The sequence below is a fragment of the Procambarus clarkii genome, chromosome 65, assembly GCF_040958095.1.
Source record: "Procambarus clarkii isolate CNS0578487 chromosome 65, FALCON_Pclarkii_2.0, whole genome shotgun sequence".
Classification (NCBI taxonomy): domain Eukaryota; kingdom Metazoa; phylum Arthropoda; class Malacostraca; order Decapoda; family Cambaridae; genus Procambarus; species Procambarus clarkii.
Window position 1 is genome coordinate 20667210 of NC_091214.1, and position 19364 is coordinate 20686573.

The following is a 19364-nucleotide window of genomic DNA, read 5'->3' on the forward strand; positions in this document are numbered from 1 at the left end:
ACTTTCTGATTACCTTACCTGGTGAGGTGGCAGAGTGTCACCTGCTCCCTGTCCCTCTTGTGAGGGGGGGTTCTAGCTCTGGTCCCTGGTAGGTCAAACTGTGCACTGCAACTGATGCTGTCAAGTACTGTAATTGGGAGCAATCTCGGTGAGATAACTTCAGGGAGCCACCGGGGCTCACCCAGAAATTGGAGTTTCATGACATTCAATGGTTTTTTGTTTTGGTCTGACAGACTGTTGGAGCAATTGCATCAAACCTGGTGGTTCTTCAGCAGTTTTATCTACCTAAATCAAACCAACAAGATTCTCTGTAGCTACAGTTTCACAACATTGTTCATAGTCTTTGTTTTCTTAAGTATGGAAGACAATAGAATGTGTATTACAGAATTGCCTGAACAACCCGATAATAATTACATCTTGAAAATGACAATGGAAATGACAACTTGTATATTCCCTAAAAATTAATTAAAACTACAATTTTAGTCTAACATGATCTGTTGTCCTTTAAATATGATAAATTACGGATGGTGTTGACTTTTTATTGGTTATTAATAATCAATACTGATTTACAACATTTAATTAGCATTATAGCAATAATGATTCCATATATAAAATTACATACAAAAATTATACAGAAAGTATAAACATGTAAATCATTCACACCATTTTGGTCACCAAAACTTTGAGTCTCACGACACGTATGAATAGAATTTACGAAACACCTGAATACTTCAACTCGACTACCTCCATTATATTTACAAGCACATCAAATCTTACTGTCTTGTAGTTATACATTCAAAATGTAACACTGAGGCTATTACAGAAATGCCTCTACTATAAAAAGCTTGCTTGCCCAGGAACTTTATAATCTTATATTCAGTGGTCCACATGTATAATTAAGTTGCATTTAACAAATATGGATTTGTGCACTTAGGACATATATATATATATTATATACGCAGCTTTACCTACTGAGCCACCAACATACATAATAAATAAGGATTCCAGAGACACGTACCTGCTGTTCAGCTGATACTTTAGGTCCTCACTGGGGTGTCACTTTGGCATGAAGGTATTAGGTGATATACAGCCTAGTCATATAATTCATAATTCATATGAATATAAATTGCTAACCACCATATCTTGAATAACAATATTTCATTCACTTGGAACATCAGAGCCTTGAATTGCAGACACTACGAGCCTGCAGCTCTATCTACCGAGTGCTGGTGGTTCAGCATTTTACATGAGTAGGACATGGATCACCTAACACCATGCCAAGTTGGTATCCAAGGGAAGGTCTTAGTTCCAGTTGGACAGCAGATAGGTGTCTCTGGAATCCTTTCTTATTGTGGGTACTGGAGGCTCATTAGGGAGAGCTGCAGGCTACTGCTGCTTGTGTGGTTGGCAGTTCAAGGCTCCAATGGTCCAAATGAATGAAATGATATTAACCATGATATGGTGGATATTTTCCTTTAGACAGTTGGTTAAATATGGCCATATTACTGGCATTGTTGAGCTTATAGTGTAAGCGTTCTATGCTTTTATTTTCTTTGTAACAGTATTAATTAGAGCAGTCAAGTTAACATACCGGCAATTCATTGTAAGGAAACTATTAATTATCAAAGAATTTATTTGCTACAACATTCCGTTCCTCCCTGGAACATCTTCAGACGAAGAATGAATACCGACGATAAAACATTAGGCTAAATACACATGAGAAAGGCTTGAGGGAGTGTGAGGAGAGGTGATAGGGTCAATGAAACATTGGAAAAGACCTTGGGAAAAACTCTGGTACTGTTAGTGGGCTACGAGACCTCATTATCTGGTGATGTGTGGCGAGGTCTCTGTTCGAGTGTCGGTAGGGAAGGCGAAGTTGTTATTTTGTATGTTTAAGGGGGGTTCTTTTTTCTTTTATAAGTATAACTTTCAGACTTTGCAGTCTTCTTTGGTTAGTAAATTCCAGGAACATGCTAGAAAAAATACAAAAAATTCTGGAATCTACTACCAACCAAAGAAGATTACAAATCCTGGAAACCACACTTATAAAAGAAAAAGGGCCCACCTTAAATATATTAAAAAAAAGAAACTTTGCTCATTCAACACTTGGCAGCGTTTGGACCCAAATCTCACAGCACATCATTGGGCAATGAAGGTGTCTCTGCCGAGGTCTCTCCACCCACAGAGTACCAGTTTTGACCCAGTATTTTACCCAATGTTTGGCCCAATCACCTGTCTTCACACTCCCTTGATCCTTACTCGTGCATTTAGCCCAGTGTTTTACCGTCTGTATTCATTCTCCACCTAAAGATGCTCCAGAGAAGAATGAAACATTGTTGCAAATAAATTCTTCAATAATTATTAGAGTTTCCTTACCATATATTTTGGCAACGTGATTGCTATTCTTAACACAGATACTACGAAAATAGAAGCATAAAAAACTTACACTAAATGATCAATGATGCCAGTATTGTTGGATATACAATATACACACATATGTATACTGTACATGTGTGTATAATATATGTATGTATGTACGTATGTGCCCATGCATGTAGACATGTTTCATTGAATATGACGACTGGATATTCTGTGTTGACTATTTCTTGTTCAGGGCATCTATTCCTCTAACTTGTGCTCTTGCATCTTGGTTTAAGTGGAAGAGGATTTCTCCAAATCTCATCTTTGTTCAAGATTGAATAAAAGAACAAAAATGAACTATAATGTATTGTATGTATAGTACTGTATAATAATTTACACAGTTTCGAACCTACAAGGTTCATTGTCAAGCGTGGAGTGACATGACAGATTTCTGATTCATAACACTGGGAGGTCAGGTACATACAAAATTAAACCGGGAGAAAGGCGAAAGAAAACAAAAAGTAGAGGTAAAGTAAGGTGATAGGTTAATATATCAACAAATGACATTTGGAGAAATCCTCTTCCAATTAAACCAAGATGCAAGAGCACAAGTCAGAGGGATACAAGCCCTGAACAAAAGAGTAATCACCGTGGAATATGCAGTCATATTCAATGAAACATATATGCAGTATACTGTATACACACACACACACATTATACTGTATATATATATACATACATTATATATATGACATGCACGCAATAAATACTTGCTCCCCATCACACCGTCCAAGCTTCATAGTCACGATCAGTTTTGCTGTATGTATGATTACGGGTCTAACTGGCAAAGTTTGGAAGCCAGCCAGTCAGACCGGCCTTTTGAGCAAGTAAAGTCAAGTAATTACCATAAGAGGGAGCTAAGCCTGGAAGACTAAGCACAGTCTGTCACAAGGGTCAAGAGTTCCTAGATATCATTAAGTACTGTATACGTATCAACGAAAATAGATAAAATGAGCATTGTCAGTGGAGGCAGTTTTACCTAGGATTTTATCAAGGTAGAAATGATTAAGGAACAGTGGGAATGTAAAATTTCTGATCCTGACATTATAAATGGCAAAATGCATTGTTTTACTATTGGCAAAACAATTTGGTTCTGATAATGAAGAGCAAAATAGGTCAAATTTAATAGCAAATACAAATACATTACACATTATTAATCTCTCCAATGGTTGCAGTTTTGTGTTAGGAATGACAGGACAGAAATTCAAGTACAGTACGGAATTGTACTAGGGATATGAAATGAGCACAAACAACTTCCTTAGCAGCAGCAGCATCAGCAAGGTCATTGTGAGGATATTTTGTTATTGATACATTGTTAAATAGTGGAAATGGTCATGACCAGCAGATTTTGACCTGTCTGTACAGAGCCAGTAGAGCATGAATAAAAAATCTTCAAGAAGCATTTTGGAACAGTATGGAGTATAATTCTTCAATGAATAGATTAGGGCTTTACAAAATTTAGCAAATAGCTAAATTGACCTTACTCTCCATGCGAGTAAGGTAGAGACATTACGAGGGGACACATTGCAGACTGTTGCAACTACAGTATGTAATATTTGCAGTAAAACACCCAGGGCTTTCAAATGTGGCATTGGTCAAGGCGTGGTACAAATGTGAATTTGGAGAAACAAATCCACAAGGGCCGTGACGAGGATTCGAACCGACGTTCAAGAGCATCCAACAGCGTCTAAGATGCTCTTGGGCGTTGGTTCGAATCCTTGTCACAGCCGTTGTGGATTTGCTCATTTGATGCATCACGCTATTGTGATTTGTGTGTGTAATGAATTTGGAGAAACTGGAGGGCCCATGCAAAGTACTGAAGGCAGTGTTGATAGTGGTGTAGTAACAATAGAACACTAGATTTGTATGCACACTCATATCGCACATAAGAGTTTTGTATAATCTATATAAACAAGTTTATATTTGTAAAAATTTAGGGTGGACTGTAGACAATGTTTTCTAATAAAAAAATAATACAAATGCTGCAGTAGAGAATTTAAAGCCTGTTTGGCAGCTCTGGATCTGGTTGCACCCCATAGAACTATGGGAGTGCAAGCTGAGCAGACACTGAAGGGAAAAATGGTTCAGCATCAGGGGTGTGGTCCTCCATGTAAAGTGCACAAGAAACCCTGGTCCGCAGAGAAAGGGAAAAGACCACTAAGGGTATCCAAGAATAGAGTAGTGCTTAAAGAGGCCTCGCGCCAAGCAAGTAATTTTTAACCAATTTTTGTTTTCAGATAACCATTTTAAAATTATATTTTTAAGCTACATATTTAGCTTTATTTGAAAGAAATCAAACTATGTGATTAGACATTTGAGGAAAAAAAAAGGAAAGTTGTCATTTGTTGTTTTGTTTTGTTTAAACCTAGTTTTTTGTAGTAACTATGTATATGTTTAAGGACGAATTACAAATAAATGTAACTCGGAACACATCATACTAGAGTAAAGGTGACTCGGGGCCCTTTAACCCTTTGACAGCGGCTGTAGCAAAATGGTCATTTCTGCCTATGCGCAAAAAATACAAAATTAAAAGAATTTTTCATATAGATTTATTTGTATGCAAAATTTAAGAAACCCAGAAATAAATATTTATTGTTTCACTGGGTGGAGGCACTCAAAGGTTAGATGGTGGCTATGTCTGGCAACTCATGGTGCCCGACTTTGCTGACACTTCCTGTGTCATTCTCAAATGTTTCACCGATTATCACTCGTTTCTCTTTATTTACAAGAGTACGGTATGTGTGTTTACTAACTTGATAAATCACATAACGTGATAATATTTCAATTGATTTGTTTACCTGGTATACCCCATTACACCCAAATACATTAGAGAGAAGGGTTTAACATTCCATAGTATTGGGCTCTAGGCAATGACATGGCCTAAATGGCACCACATGGGCAAGAATATTGTTTGAAACAAAGGCATAAGCCACCAGTGTGGCTTCCACAGAGGATGGCAGGCTCCAAGTACAGTATACATAATGCATGACAATTCAATTATCTATTGGTTTACGTGGTATACCTCGTTATATTCTATTGAATAATAAATGCCCAAAGAACAGGTAAAGAGGGAGCAAGATGGTGTAACAATTAGGCAAGCAGGAAAAACATAAATTAGATTTAGCATTGTATTTCACAACATCAGAGTTAGGCGGCAAAATTAAAACAAAGAATAAACTTGAGGCAAGGAAAGTTAGAAATGAGAGCTTTAAATCACACTACCATCAGTTACGGTAGTGCGATATAATTAGGTGTGGCCTCTTATGGACCAACAGGTCTTCTGCAGTTTCCTTAGTTCTTATTGATACCTGTACATTCATTCCTGTACGGGCCTATACAAAGCAGCTCTTATTTACACCCATGATATAAATAAAAGCTGCCTCGTATGAGCCAACAGGCTTTGTGTAGTTACTTTATTATGATGTTCAAATGTTTTGTTAACCTGGTGTACTTCATAACCATGTACAGTAGTAGGCATCCATCAGTCTCAGGAGACTATGGAGTTGCGCTCTGGTGTCGGCCTGGTCTGGAGTGGCCTCACCAGGGCAGGTTGATTAGGTAGGTATACAGGTAGTTGTGAAAACCACATGAACATAATATGCCCATCATGTAATTATAATGGAATGTTATACCATGACAATTACCACATTGACATGGTAATATTTGCAATGATAACTGCATTAGCCAATCAACCAATCTTGAAATGACATCAGGATATTTTCATGTGTCAAGGTAAACTCCACTACATCCGTATAGACATTATATCAATTTTGGCATCATTTGTGTAAAGCTTTAAATCAACATATGATAACTGTATTACCCTGTGAATCAACATGATAACCATACACTAAGGAATAATAAACAAGATGAAAATACAGTATTTGGTCCATAGACAAATTTGGCAGAACAAGATACTAAGACAGTCACGTGTGATGTCACATCAAAGACATCAGCAATGGAGTGCTTGCCACACTGGGTGATAGATGCCACTGCCACAGAATCACAGTTGGATTGCACAATCATCAGAATGGTTAAGAGAGGGCAGTACATAGGCAAGGTCCAGTACTACACGAACCGATTTTCCCGAGGGCCACTAACCCTAGTGGCCTCGACGAGGACAGGAAGCCTGCGGCTTGAAGACCCCCCCCCCCAATTTGCATTGATGCTGTGGGGTCATCAGGGAGCTTTCCTTAGGGCAAGTTAGAAGCAGATCTTTCAGTAGGGCACATATCACAGGCTCCGAGGCAGATGTGGATAGGAGGGAGCGAGTTATCGGGGTTAGGATAAGGATTTGGGATGGGACGAGGGAAAGGAATGGTGCCCAATCATTTGGACAGTTGGGGATCGAGCTTCAACCTGCATGAAGCGAGACTGTCGCTCTACCGTCTAGCCAAAGTGGTTGGACAAGATTTGGATGGGACAGAAGTGGGCAAGTGGTACTAGAGTGTGGGTTGCCTCAAATTGCAGCCTACCACACGTGCGCGTGTGTGTGCAATATATATTATATTTATTAGTCTTGGGGAAAATGTACCTAATATTTATTTATCCATATAAAGTAAGATGCAGATATAAACTATACTAGGCTAAAATCACTGTTCTGTGGGGCTTATGCACCAAAGTATTTTACATTTTGTGTATAACTGCAAATGATTAATATAAAGTACTAAATGTGTATGGTTAGCCTTGTCTAAGAGAAAATAATGTACTGCAAGGAACCAGTTAAATGAAGTAAATTTTATATACCTTATGATAGGAAAAAAGTTTAGAATATTTTCTAAAAGAACAAGATCAATAGGAGTAAAAAAAACACTATCTGCTAAAATTTACTATATGGTGACAATCCAGCTTTCACAGCAAACATTAACGAATGTCTTAATCCAAATTTTGTATGGGTCATATGATAAAACTAATGCATTACTTAAATTATTAGTTATGTAGTCAAAATTTGGAGGTGGCATTGTATTACCATACCAGTACTGTCATTTATTCTGTACAATATTCTATTTGCCTTTAGTTTACAGTACAGTATTTAAAAAACCTTTAGTGATGTATTTTTAAGACACTAAAAAAAAAAAAAAATGCCAAACAGGTTTGTCCAATCAATTTGACTTTGGAAATTGTGATTTGTCCCAAGATGATTAGACAGTGCAACATTCTAAGTGTAATTTTTAGCTGGAGAAAAATCAAGGCCACATGGGGCAGGTATTACAAATATAAAAAAATTTATGATGTTATACAGTATCACAAAGATCAGAGTTATATACTATAGACTCGACTGGAGCCTCCATTGAGACACGAGGCCTAACAAACTTTTTTAAAATTTTTACAAGGTCACATTAAACAGTCATATTTCATCTGTTCTGCTCCTTAATGTATTACCAAGGAGCGAATTAGTAAATATATGATACAAAATTGGCTAATTCATGAAATAGTGTCGACATGCACTTTGAAAATCACAATTCCACTCACTTGGTCAGGATGCAATATCACTTATTTTGTACTTTAAAGCAATTTTAAGATAACGGGCTAATCATTTCAGTACTGTACAGATATGACTTTAGTGCATCCATGTCTTGAAGGAAATATAATTTCAAGGTAAGTTTTTTAAAATGTAATTATATTATTTGTTGTATATATAAAATGGCATACTGTATTTAAATTGATGGTGGACATGTGAACAGATACTGTATTTATATTACGTTTTACCACTACGGAACAGTACCAATATATTATGTATCAATGCAATAATTACACATTTGTATACATGCTGATAATTGTTCAAACTGCTCAAGTCACACATGATTGGCAATTTAAACATGGCATTTCATAATTTGTATTGTTATTACCTAATAGCCATGCAGTGGGCTATGTAGTATTTAAGGCTTTTCAATGTCGGAACATAAGGTGAGTGTGTGAACGCACAAAACTGAAGCCATGAACTGTAGCATCGTGCTTTACATGCGTACCATCATTCTGCAGCATTACCTCTTCTTGAAACGAAGTTTGTACAATCCAGACAGTTAAGAAACATCAGCTATAGTACATATCTTATAATGTTTAACAATACTCTCTTTATCACAAGAATGCAGCACTTGCATCATGATTATTCTGATAATAAACTATGTTATTGACCTGCGAGTTGGCACCCCCCTCAGAAGAACAGCCAACCCAACATGTCTTGTAAGCTACTATAATTATTTATATCTTTGTTGGCTATATGTTCTATGTACCATGAGGAGTTGTTTGAAAGACATTTAAACCACACACATTTAGCATAATGATGACACTGGTAGTAGTAGGACATTGCTCAAGCTGTATTACAAAAGTATATGGAACCCTAGGACATGGAAGGTTTAGGTCACCTTACCTAGCAACTTTAGCAACTTACCAACTTACTTTAGCAACCAGGAGGCCCTGGTCGACGACCGGGCCGCGGGGACGCTAAGCCCCAGGAAGCACCTCAAGGTAACCTCAAGGTAACCTTGTGGAACAATTCAGATAAACGAGCTCTAGGTTCCTTTAGGTTTTGTAAAATGCAACTTGTCAACATGTTTTTCGAGACTTTGAACAACAGACTTGCATTACCTGTGAGCACCTAGCACCCCTTCCCTTAATGAACCAAGCCATGAGCAGCTGCTGGTCTCGTCAATGGGTATATATATATATATATATATTTTTTAGCATCAATAAGTTCACTAATGATTACTCCGTTATATAATACAAAGAAAGTGAATGACAATTAACATTTTCTGTGAATTTTTAAATTGTTTGCCTTGCCAAGCAACTTTGGGATGAGAGAGCTATACTGTACTGTGTTAATGTGCATTTAAAGCCAAAGTTATTTCCTGCAGAATTTCAGGTTGAAATTTGTAAATGTAAAATTTCATAATGGCATTACATAGCTATAATACTGCACAATGTAAAAAATAATTATAGCTAGATTTTATTAAAGAATGGGGTATAATTTTTGCTATAAACCACAAGTGCTTACACTGAAAATGTTTAATTATTAAACTTTGCAGTACATAAAATTATTATTTGTTCAATAAACTGGCTCTGAAATATATAAGAATCTAGATATAGAAATAAAATTAAGATTTTCCATTGAAACTTTCAAGCACATTTTGATATCAAAAGCATCTGTACTCATAAAATACAAGAACTATGCTGTACCAAATTACTGAACAAGCAAACAACTCTTCATGGTGCTATATCCACTATGAATGTACAGTAGCGTGATAACAGTGCGGTGCGCGTGAAATTGCCCTATAGCTAAGAATAACCAAGTAATCAAGTCTCACAGTATAGAGAGGCAGTAATTTGGTAATGCTGTTAATGATCACATTTGAGAGGCAGCTTCCACCCACACCAAATTATCACGTTACTCGTGACTAGTTCGTCTACATATCTGCAATGGGAAACTACAACCGTATAAATGCATTATTTGGTAAGTGTCGTAGCAAAATGAGAAATTATAAAAATATCACAGAAATTCACAATACTTGGCTCCAGAATGAAAAATGGCTAAAACTCCTCTGCTAAAAATTTACACATTGAAATATTTTATATTTCTGAACTTATGATAAATATGGTACACTGTGCACAAGAATTTTGCTAAAATCAATTACTGTAATCACAATCAAATGCTGATCAAAACATGTCATGTTCTACTTTATATCATTGCAATTTCTTTCAGACATACGTCAACATCACAAATATTCTCTCTAAATATTAAACAGGATGCACTGTATCGTCAGAAAATCAGAAACTTGCATTTGTCAGGTGACGAGTCATTTAACTAATATAGTTTAAACTCTAAATTTTGTATTGTGTGTGCAATTACTAGTTAGTTAACTATGTAATTGCCAAAGTGTAATTACACGTTTGCGAGTGTGAATGTGTGTGTATGCGTATAATTCCCTAAGTAATTACGCACACACACACATTCACAATTAAATGTGTGATTAGACTTGGGTAATTACACAGATGTGTTTTTAGCTTGCCACTATCACTCCTAAATGGTCAGGACTTTCTGTGCAAGACAACCAAACAACTCAAATGTCAGAAGTGATTATCTGAAACTATACTCCTGATATCTAAGCTATTACAAAAATGGACACAAAGGATAACACAATCTGATTACATGAATGCATTCAAATTTGGCTGGATGATTGTATTAAATTTAATTTAAATTTATACAAAATCATATATACATTATATATTTTAACTTTGGACTTTGATTTTTAAAATTAAATGGAATACTACCTTACTCATCTATTCAGCAAGAGCATTTAAATTATGCAAATGATGACAAAAGTGCTAAACATTCTCCAGTCTTACCCAGCAATACATTCAAGAAAATATTCTTATTTTAATTATGCTTTGCCATGTGTTGAACCTGTAGGAACTTGGTTAATATATTGCATTAATGTACTGTAATGAATTTAACAAGATCATATGCAAAACACAAATACTCTACATGAATATTATCTGTAAATAATAGTGAATATGACTGCAAAATATTTACTGCTTAACTTGACGGCCAATCTGAAGAATTAGTATTATCAGTGCTATAGAAATTTGAAGTTACATTTGGTCATAATTTATCCATTATATTTCTTTCACAAACTCCAGCAACGGTAACCTGAAAAATGAGCTGGCAGTGATGTGTGTATTAAATAAGCAATTACATGCCTAGAGTGATGCATCATTAAGGCCTTATTTACAAACCTTTACTCATAGTAAAGCACTAACCAAATATCTTAAACACATACATTCGCAACACTCGCTCAAGCATATTTGTGGGACCCAATAATCCTCTCTCGCTCCCTTTCCCTCGACGTAGAATTAAATGAGTGCTTCTTTTTACGTCTCATCTTGTCAATATCCTTTCCAAAAACGTCCCCAGAGCGAAGAGCCGAGATGAGGTCATCAAAGTCATTTTCATTTTCGCCACCCGAGCTACTGTCTCCTGCATTAGGCTGACCATTATTGGCGACTCTAGAGATGCGTTCCCTTGCACGCTTCTCTCTCTCAACTTCACGACGCTGTACAAATAGAGAAGGATTATTAAAAAAAAAAAAAAATCAAATGGAAAAAACTACATATTGAATAAAAGGCAAATATAACTGGGGATATACAAAAACATCACAGTCTCACATGAATTTCTTACAGTATATCATATACGCATGAAAACTTACATAAATAGTATTTTGTATATATCCAGTATGTATATTTGCTAGTAGATACACAACCGTAAAAGTAATGGAACATTCATATGCTTCCACGCACGTGCTCCTATGGGCTCATTCACTTGTGCAAGTGCGCGCACACATACAAACTTGTCGTCATGGTCAAGTCAAATTCTAAATATTTCTGTTTTGCTAAAATAATATGCTTCATCAGTTTGATGATAATTTTGCTTGATTGCATATATGTTTTATGTTTGATTTTAACTATACAGTGTAAAGTTAAATCCTACCATATGTGACCTAGTGGTTTGCCCTGAAGAATGTTTGATTATTAAATATAGTACATTAATTGATATTAAATGTATGCTATTAAATGTTGTTAATTTGAGTCTCATGCTTTTATAGGATTCTTTAGACGTTTCAAAATTAACACCCTAGGTATGTTGTGTATCAGGATTATAAATCCCAATTTTTTTTTTTTTTTTTTTTTTTTTAATTCTTGCACTAGATGGAAGGGTATTTTGAACATTTTAGGTGGTAGAATGAACCCGTGTGAAATTTTTGTAATTAACATTCTGACCATATCTACCATAACTACCATATACAGAGCTACATCTCCTGCATTCTCGGCAAGGTTTCATGCACACCAACACCTCTAATTTGTGTGTATAATTACCTAAGTGTAGTTAAAGTTTGAAAGCTATGCTTATGGTGTCCCATATTCCCAGTACTCTGTCATCAGAGGCTTTGAAACTACTGACAGTTTTGGCATCCACCGTCTTCCAACTTAAAATTGTTCCGATCATCTACATTCTGTTTGCAAGAAGAACCTCCATATTTTTGGGGCTTCTTTGCTTTCTTAGCTTTAATTACAACTCTTGTTCACCTCTTGTTCTCAAAGTTGCGGTTTCCAAGAATTATTGTCAGTTTTATCAATTTCTGTTAGTATTTTGTCACAATATTTCTACAGAAATACACAGTATTTCTTCTATCTTCCAGCTTTGGCAAAATGAACACCTCTAGCTCCTCATAGCTCTTGTTTTTCAGTTCTGGAAGCCATTTAGTAGCATGTCTTTGCAGCTATTCCAGTTTGTTGATGTACTTTGGGACATGGGCACCCTACAGCCACTACACATTTCAATTTTATACTCACAAAAGTTGTGAACAATATCTTTAGTATTTCACCATCCATATATTTTAAAATCCATTCTGAAATTGGAAAGCATAGCATATGCTCCTCACACAATGTTCTTTATGAAGTCCTTGGGTGACAATTTACTATTCAAACCATCTGAGTTCTTCAAAACCTTTTCACTCAACTTAAAGGTTATGTGGTACCTTTTTCTCCTATTCTTAATTCCATAATGTGGCATTTATTCATCTGCCAACTGTTGCTCCACATACTTATTTTTTCCAGGTCATCAATGGTATGGCAATCATTTAAGTCTCTTCTCAATCTCTTTCCTGGCAGCTTAGAATCATCAGCAAACATCTTTTACCATTATGGAAATGTCTTGTCACAATAATATAGGATAAGAACACACACTTTAGTATTTATATAATTTATGTAATTTATGTAAATAATTGTAAACACCATGACTTTTGCACTCTCCTTATTTCATTATCAAGGTCTGAGCATGTGAATTGTTCAGGATAACATCTCAATGGCCAATTACTCATTTACTCAGACCTTGATAAAGCACTCAGTGTTTACAATTATTTACATAAAGTACATAAATACCCAAGTGTGGGGGGTGTTATCTGCAAAAATGTTCATATAAATTTGTATTGCCTATGGTAGATCATTTATATAGACAGTGAACATTACTGGTGCAAGAAATGAATCTTGTGATACTCCACAAGTAACATGTCTCTAGTCTGATACATTGCCTCTGATTACCACCCACATTTTTCTGTTGCAATATTTTTCATCTATGTCATGCCTCCCAAATGCTTGAGCATCTTGATTGATGGATGCCGTTATGGGATTGTCAAAAGCTTTTTCAGGTCTCAATAAATGCAGTCAATCCAACCATCTCTTTCCTGTAAGGTCTTCACAGCTCTATCATAAAAACTAAGTAGATTTGTTATTCGGGATCTTCCCGTTTAAAAGCCATTTTGTCTCGTGTAATTTCTTTCCAGATATGCTACCCATTGAATTATTCTTTCTAGTGTTTCAACTACCACATTTAGCAATACAGGCCTATGATTAAGAAGGGTCTCCTCTGCTACCATTTTTGTAGATTGCAACTATGCTTTTTTCATATATCTGCCCAGATTGCTGTACATAAAGAAGCCTGAAATCAATTTAAATGGGATACACAGCTCAGGTGCACATTCTCGCAGAATGCAAAGTAAAACTCCATCTGAGGCAACTGCTTTGTTTCTACCTAGCTCCTTTAGCATTCCCTCCTTACCCTTTCATTTCTAGACACTTCTATGTACTCTATGCTGTTCTATGAAAACTTCATTTTGCTAACACTTTAGAACTGTCCATTTAATGTTTTACACATTTCCTTTTCATTCTGTGAATCTGTTCCCCCATTTACAGTCTCTGGCTTTCATCCTTTACATGCAGCTTGCTTTTAATAAATTTATAGAAAATGCCTGGTTCTGTTTTTATATTTGTCTGCTACACTTTTCTCAAAGTTTCCTTCGGTCTCTCTCCTCACTTATTGTTTCTTGCTTATTTGTATTGCTGGTATGTTAAGCTGTTCCTATTTTGAACCCTTTTTTTTTCTCTTGTTCTCGGACACTTGCAATTTCTGTTGAATCAATCCTGTTTTCTAGTTCTGCATGTTTTGATATAAATGTTGTGCCTTTATCATATATTTCACAAAATTTGGCATACATTTCATTTACTTCCTTGCATAACAACATGTGTTCCCAATCACATTCATTAAAGAACTTGCTTAGTTCCCCCATAGTGTCTTTACCTGAAACAAAGTTTTTCAACTATAGTACATTATTTAAATTTTCCTCACTTCTAGATTATATCACATTGCATATTTAATTTTCAACAGGACAGGAAGGTACCTCCCTTCCCCAAGGGAGGGAGGTACTGGATGTCAAAAAGCTCTTCTTTCTTGGTACATATAAAATCCAGCATTGATGGAACATTGCCTTCCCTCATTCTCGTGACATGCTTAACGTGTTGATACATAAATGTCTCCAGGGGTGAGGTTTTCGAATCTGCCAGTCTAAATGTCCTCCAGTCTAGCTTTGTAGGCCTCCCACTATCAATTTCAAGTTGAAGTCCCCCAGTACCAACAATCGTGATTTATGTATCTGATCTTACATCTCTTTCATGACCATTATGAGGACCTCTCATTTGTCATCCAGCTCCTCCTTTGTCCATGTGTTGCTTGCTGGTGGACTGTAGGCATCACTATTATCAGTTTGCGTATGTGTTACAGTCACATTTCAATGAGTGGAACACAAAGTTGTTAAGCCTTAAGACAGTAATTCCTTTCATCCACACATTTTCTAACTAATGAATAATGAATATTTACAATCAACATTCCTTAGATCAACAAAGCAAATTTCTAGCTACTGCAGCACAATCTGAAAATGTTACAATGTGCCTAGTTACTATTGTTGAAAGACAATTTTGGTATATTAATATTTATGCCATACATTCTTGGAACTAACTTAGAACACAATGTTCAAAATGTTATACAAATAAAATTAAAATGCTGATGATTAGAGCCGAGGAATGAGTACACCACCACCACATCTGCAACTGTCAAGAGAAGTTACCCATGCAACAGAGGTCAGAGAACCTCTCAAGTGGGCAGCTGAAGTAATGCAGTAATTACATTTGCATAAATATAGATGTTTAGATAATCACAAATCCACCAAGAATAATTTTTGCCGAGCTCGTAACATCTACATAAACATGCAATGATTATGTCGTTATAGAGGGAAAATATTTTTAAATACAGTAAATGGAAAGAAAGTTCTAGAAAAGTAATATTTTACCCTGAATAGCAAAATCCAAATATTTGTGAATACAAAGATGAGTAAAAAAAGCTTTTTCCGTCGTGAAAGTCTGAGTTAGGAGGAAAAATTAACTACATTACAATACTAGTACGCTAGTCAGTTTTAAGTGGTACCGTGGTTTAAGTGTGCTCACTACATCACTATACAATCCATTTTTTTTTTCCATCTGCTTCATTTGGTATGGTTCACATGGTGGAAATTCCTTTGAATTTGATTTTCTAAAGATAAAGGCATTATCCAAAAATTTAATGTATGTACAGTATTTAATACACAAAAGATCTATTGAATTCAAAAGATGAATTTTGAGTACTTGTGTACAGAGACAGATGAGAGAAGAGATTCTGTAGAGTAAGGAGCAACAAATATAAACTATAGTATTGGTCTTATTTTATGCTAAATCAGTATTTGTGTTAAACAACATTTCTTTATGAAGCAAGTCGAGTGTTGAGTGTTCAGGTCAGGGCAATTTAATTTATATTTATATTTTGCTTCACACTTTGATTTTGCAACTCCCAGAATACTGTACCAGTAATGTGGCGACAACTTTGCTCCCGTGCATAACGTACTAAGAGTAGTGATAGCATGTCGGTAAGAAAATTCTCAGATACACCTCTCATTCTTCTTAATTCAGAAGCAGCCAAGTTCCGAGTATTCAATTTGTCACAAAAGTGCATTAAAAGTTTGTGCCTAAACCGAGTGTTACAAGTATACCAACTGTACAGTGTATATGTTCATCTCATTAAAAAATAATCAGATGCTACCTAAAGGACTAATTTTAATATAAAGCAATAACTACAGCTTTAAGCAAAGTGTTCTTAAAATATATATGTACAGAATATAGGCATTGAGCCATTTTTATATGTACAGTCATATTACTCAGCAAGATGATTATAAGCAAGAATTGGGCATGAGAGCCAGGCACACCGAGCAGCCCCTACTGTGGCACCCTTAACAACCCGAGGGAAAAAATCATGTTAGTACCCAACAACCATGTGAACCATTAATACCCCAGACTTTATCCAAACTCTGCAGCCTTCGTGTCAAGGTTAATACAGGAAATTAATAGTCCTGGAGGCAAGACTTTTAAGATGGCTAATCTCAATAAAACTGTCTTTGGTAGTTCAGAAACACCTTTACTGGAAAGTTGTTCGAACTATATTCATTAATTGACATTTTGCAGATGGCCAGGTGTTGTTTACAACTCTTGGATGAAGAATGATGTAGGAATGCTATCCTGTACGTCTTTCTTATCTTCACCCCTTACTCCAAAAAAATTATTACCAGGTCTCCAGTTGAAATAATTTTGCCAATATACTTTACACTACTTAAAATAACGTAACTAGTCCATTTTAAATAACACGCACTACATGGAAACAAACAAGTCGTCTTTGCCTAGGACAATTCTAATTCCTGTTATAACTATTCACAAGGCTTATAAATTTGCGCTTTAGGTGATGTTAGTTGTACACGTGTCGGGGTAGTGCTGGGTCACCTGTCGTACAAGGTCAGAGCCAATGTCAGTGCCAGAGGGCAAATACGGCTCGCTCGTGCCAGCTGCTAGGCAGGGATCGCCGCTTATATTGCTGCAAGACAAACACGACTCTAGAAAACTAAACATACGGACATGAACACGAAGGTTAAACACAAAGCTGACACTACACATGTAGAACATCTGCATATACTAAAGTACAATCCATTAACACACACACACAAAAAAAAGCTGAGACTGAGGAAGAAAACTATATTATTCTAAATAACAATTAAGGTACAGTAAACAAAGTGTAACTGATGCATCAATAACTGCATGGACATGACAATCACAAGTACAGTAGATGCAATAATACAGACAAAAGATAATTACATGTTAATAAAACTTGCAAAATAATAAGCAGTGCAAACATTAGCAAGAAATATGGAGAAAATTATGAAACACACAGATTTAAATACTCTTAGGAATGGTCCCTTAGGACACTAAGACAAGTTGGATAGAGGTACTGTATATGTTAAGGGAAGATTTTTGTTTAGGTAACTGCAGGCGTGTATGACTTCACTAGGTAACATTAAGTGACAATTCAAGGTTATTACATATTCAGCAGAAGTAACTCTAGTAAGGCCTAGGTAGACATTTTTATCATCAGACTAATTTTATTCTTACCATGGCAATAAAGTTCAACAAACTGTTGTACACCCAACCCAAGACAATTTTAACTATTAAGCCACAGAAAAATTCTTATTAGTTCTGGTAAATCTGAATACCGTACTATGTAGTCTTTGTATGATATTTCAGCCTATCTTCAAACAAACAAAAATAGAACTTACAGATTGCTACTATAGATAGAATATAAAATATGTAATATTGTATTAAATTAATTCACGTTTTGTATTATTTGAATACTAAAGGACGTAAGAGAAACTAGCATTGAGTGTAATGAAATTCTCTTTCTGGTGGATCCTTGGAGGCTTCCTGCCTGCCTGCCTGCCTGGAGAGCTCCACACTCAAATTAATCCACACCAAGCCCATGCAAGTCATCATATACCTAACAGGTCAAATTAATTTAATGATTAAATATAATGTTGGACTGGCACTAAACACAGTCTCCAATATATAATTTGTGACCTTAGAATGACCACTGTTCAACTTTTGCATAATTTACAGTGAACCTGGCCATGACTTTCTTATTAACTACAACATTCAAGAAATTTGTCTGCTGAATATGATGTTAACCATGAGATTTAGAGATGCATAAATAATATGCATTTATGATATTGATATAAATAATAAAAATTAGCATTGATGTTCACTCATGTTTTAAATATGTAGTCAATAACAGTTGCACAACACCACATCTCCAGAAGAACACATTTTATTTTATGGCTAAATTAACATTTATGTATAAATGACACGGCGACAACCATTCATGTATAAATGGCACGGTATCGACCATTTATGAATAAATGATACGGAAACAACCATTTACGAATAAATGCCATGGTGACAACTCGACATACGAAGGGAGAGGAAATGAGGAATGGCCAAGTCTCATACATCCTGCATGAGATTTGACAAGTATGATACAGCATATACATATAAGTATTGAGAGTAGAAAGGGCTGGCCTTACATCAGGCAGAGACTCCTAGTCAGCTTTTAATCTTAGCCTCCAAAGTGTTCACATGGATTACCTGTCATTAGTAAAAAATTGTAGGGGACATTATTAGTAAAAAAATATTGCCATATCATACTAATACTAATTCCCATTGTGTGTTATATTTACCCCCCTTTAATATGGATGAGTAGATACAGGCTTGTACCCTTATACTTCCTTGTACCTTTTCTTAACAGTCCTTATAATATAAGGACTTGTAATAAATAACAATCAACAACCCATGAGAAGTTGACAATGGCTCTGGAGAGTTGTAATGAGGATGATAAATTGATAATTATAAATGACTACAGTCCACCTCTTTTGTCCACACATGGACAAAAGAGGAGCTGGACAACAAAAAAGAGGGCCTAATAATAACATTAGAAATATTGCAGTAAGTGCAAATAAAGATAAATCACGATTGTTGGTAGTTGGTGACTTCAACTTTAATTCAATAGAGTGAGAAGCCTATGAAGTAAAAATGGATGACACTGACTGGGAGATTCATGTTCCAACATGTTAAACAGATCATGAGGGAAGGAAATTGCACCCGAAGGATAAAAATCAGATTGAAAATGGGGGAACAGATTCACAGAGAATGAAAAA

At 35.7% G+C, this 19364-nt stretch overlaps 2 protein-coding genes across 2 annotated transcripts in view; one reads left to right on the forward strand and one right to left on the reverse strand.

Annotated features, from left to right (window-relative positions):
• The window catches only part of LOC123771078 (uncharacterized), a 12834-nt gene extending 12266 nt beyond the window's left edge, over positions 1-568 (forward strand). The window contains exon 9 of the mRNA XM_045763394.2: positions 234-568. Within this exon, the coding sequence (XP_045619350.1) occupies positions 234-314 (81 nt within the window). The 3' untranslated portion in view covers positions 315-568. The remainder of the gene's footprint in view (positions 1-233) is intronic.
• The window catches only part of DAAM (disheveled-associated activator of morphogenesis-like protein), a 112398-nt gene continuing 93595 nt past the window's right edge, over positions 562-19364 (reverse strand). Inside the window, exon 22 of the mRNA XM_069309576.1 lies at positions 562-11468. Coding sequence (XP_069165677.1) covers positions 11211-11468 — 258 coding nt within the window. The 3' untranslated portion in view covers positions 562-11210. The remainder of the gene's footprint in view (positions 11469-19364) is intronic.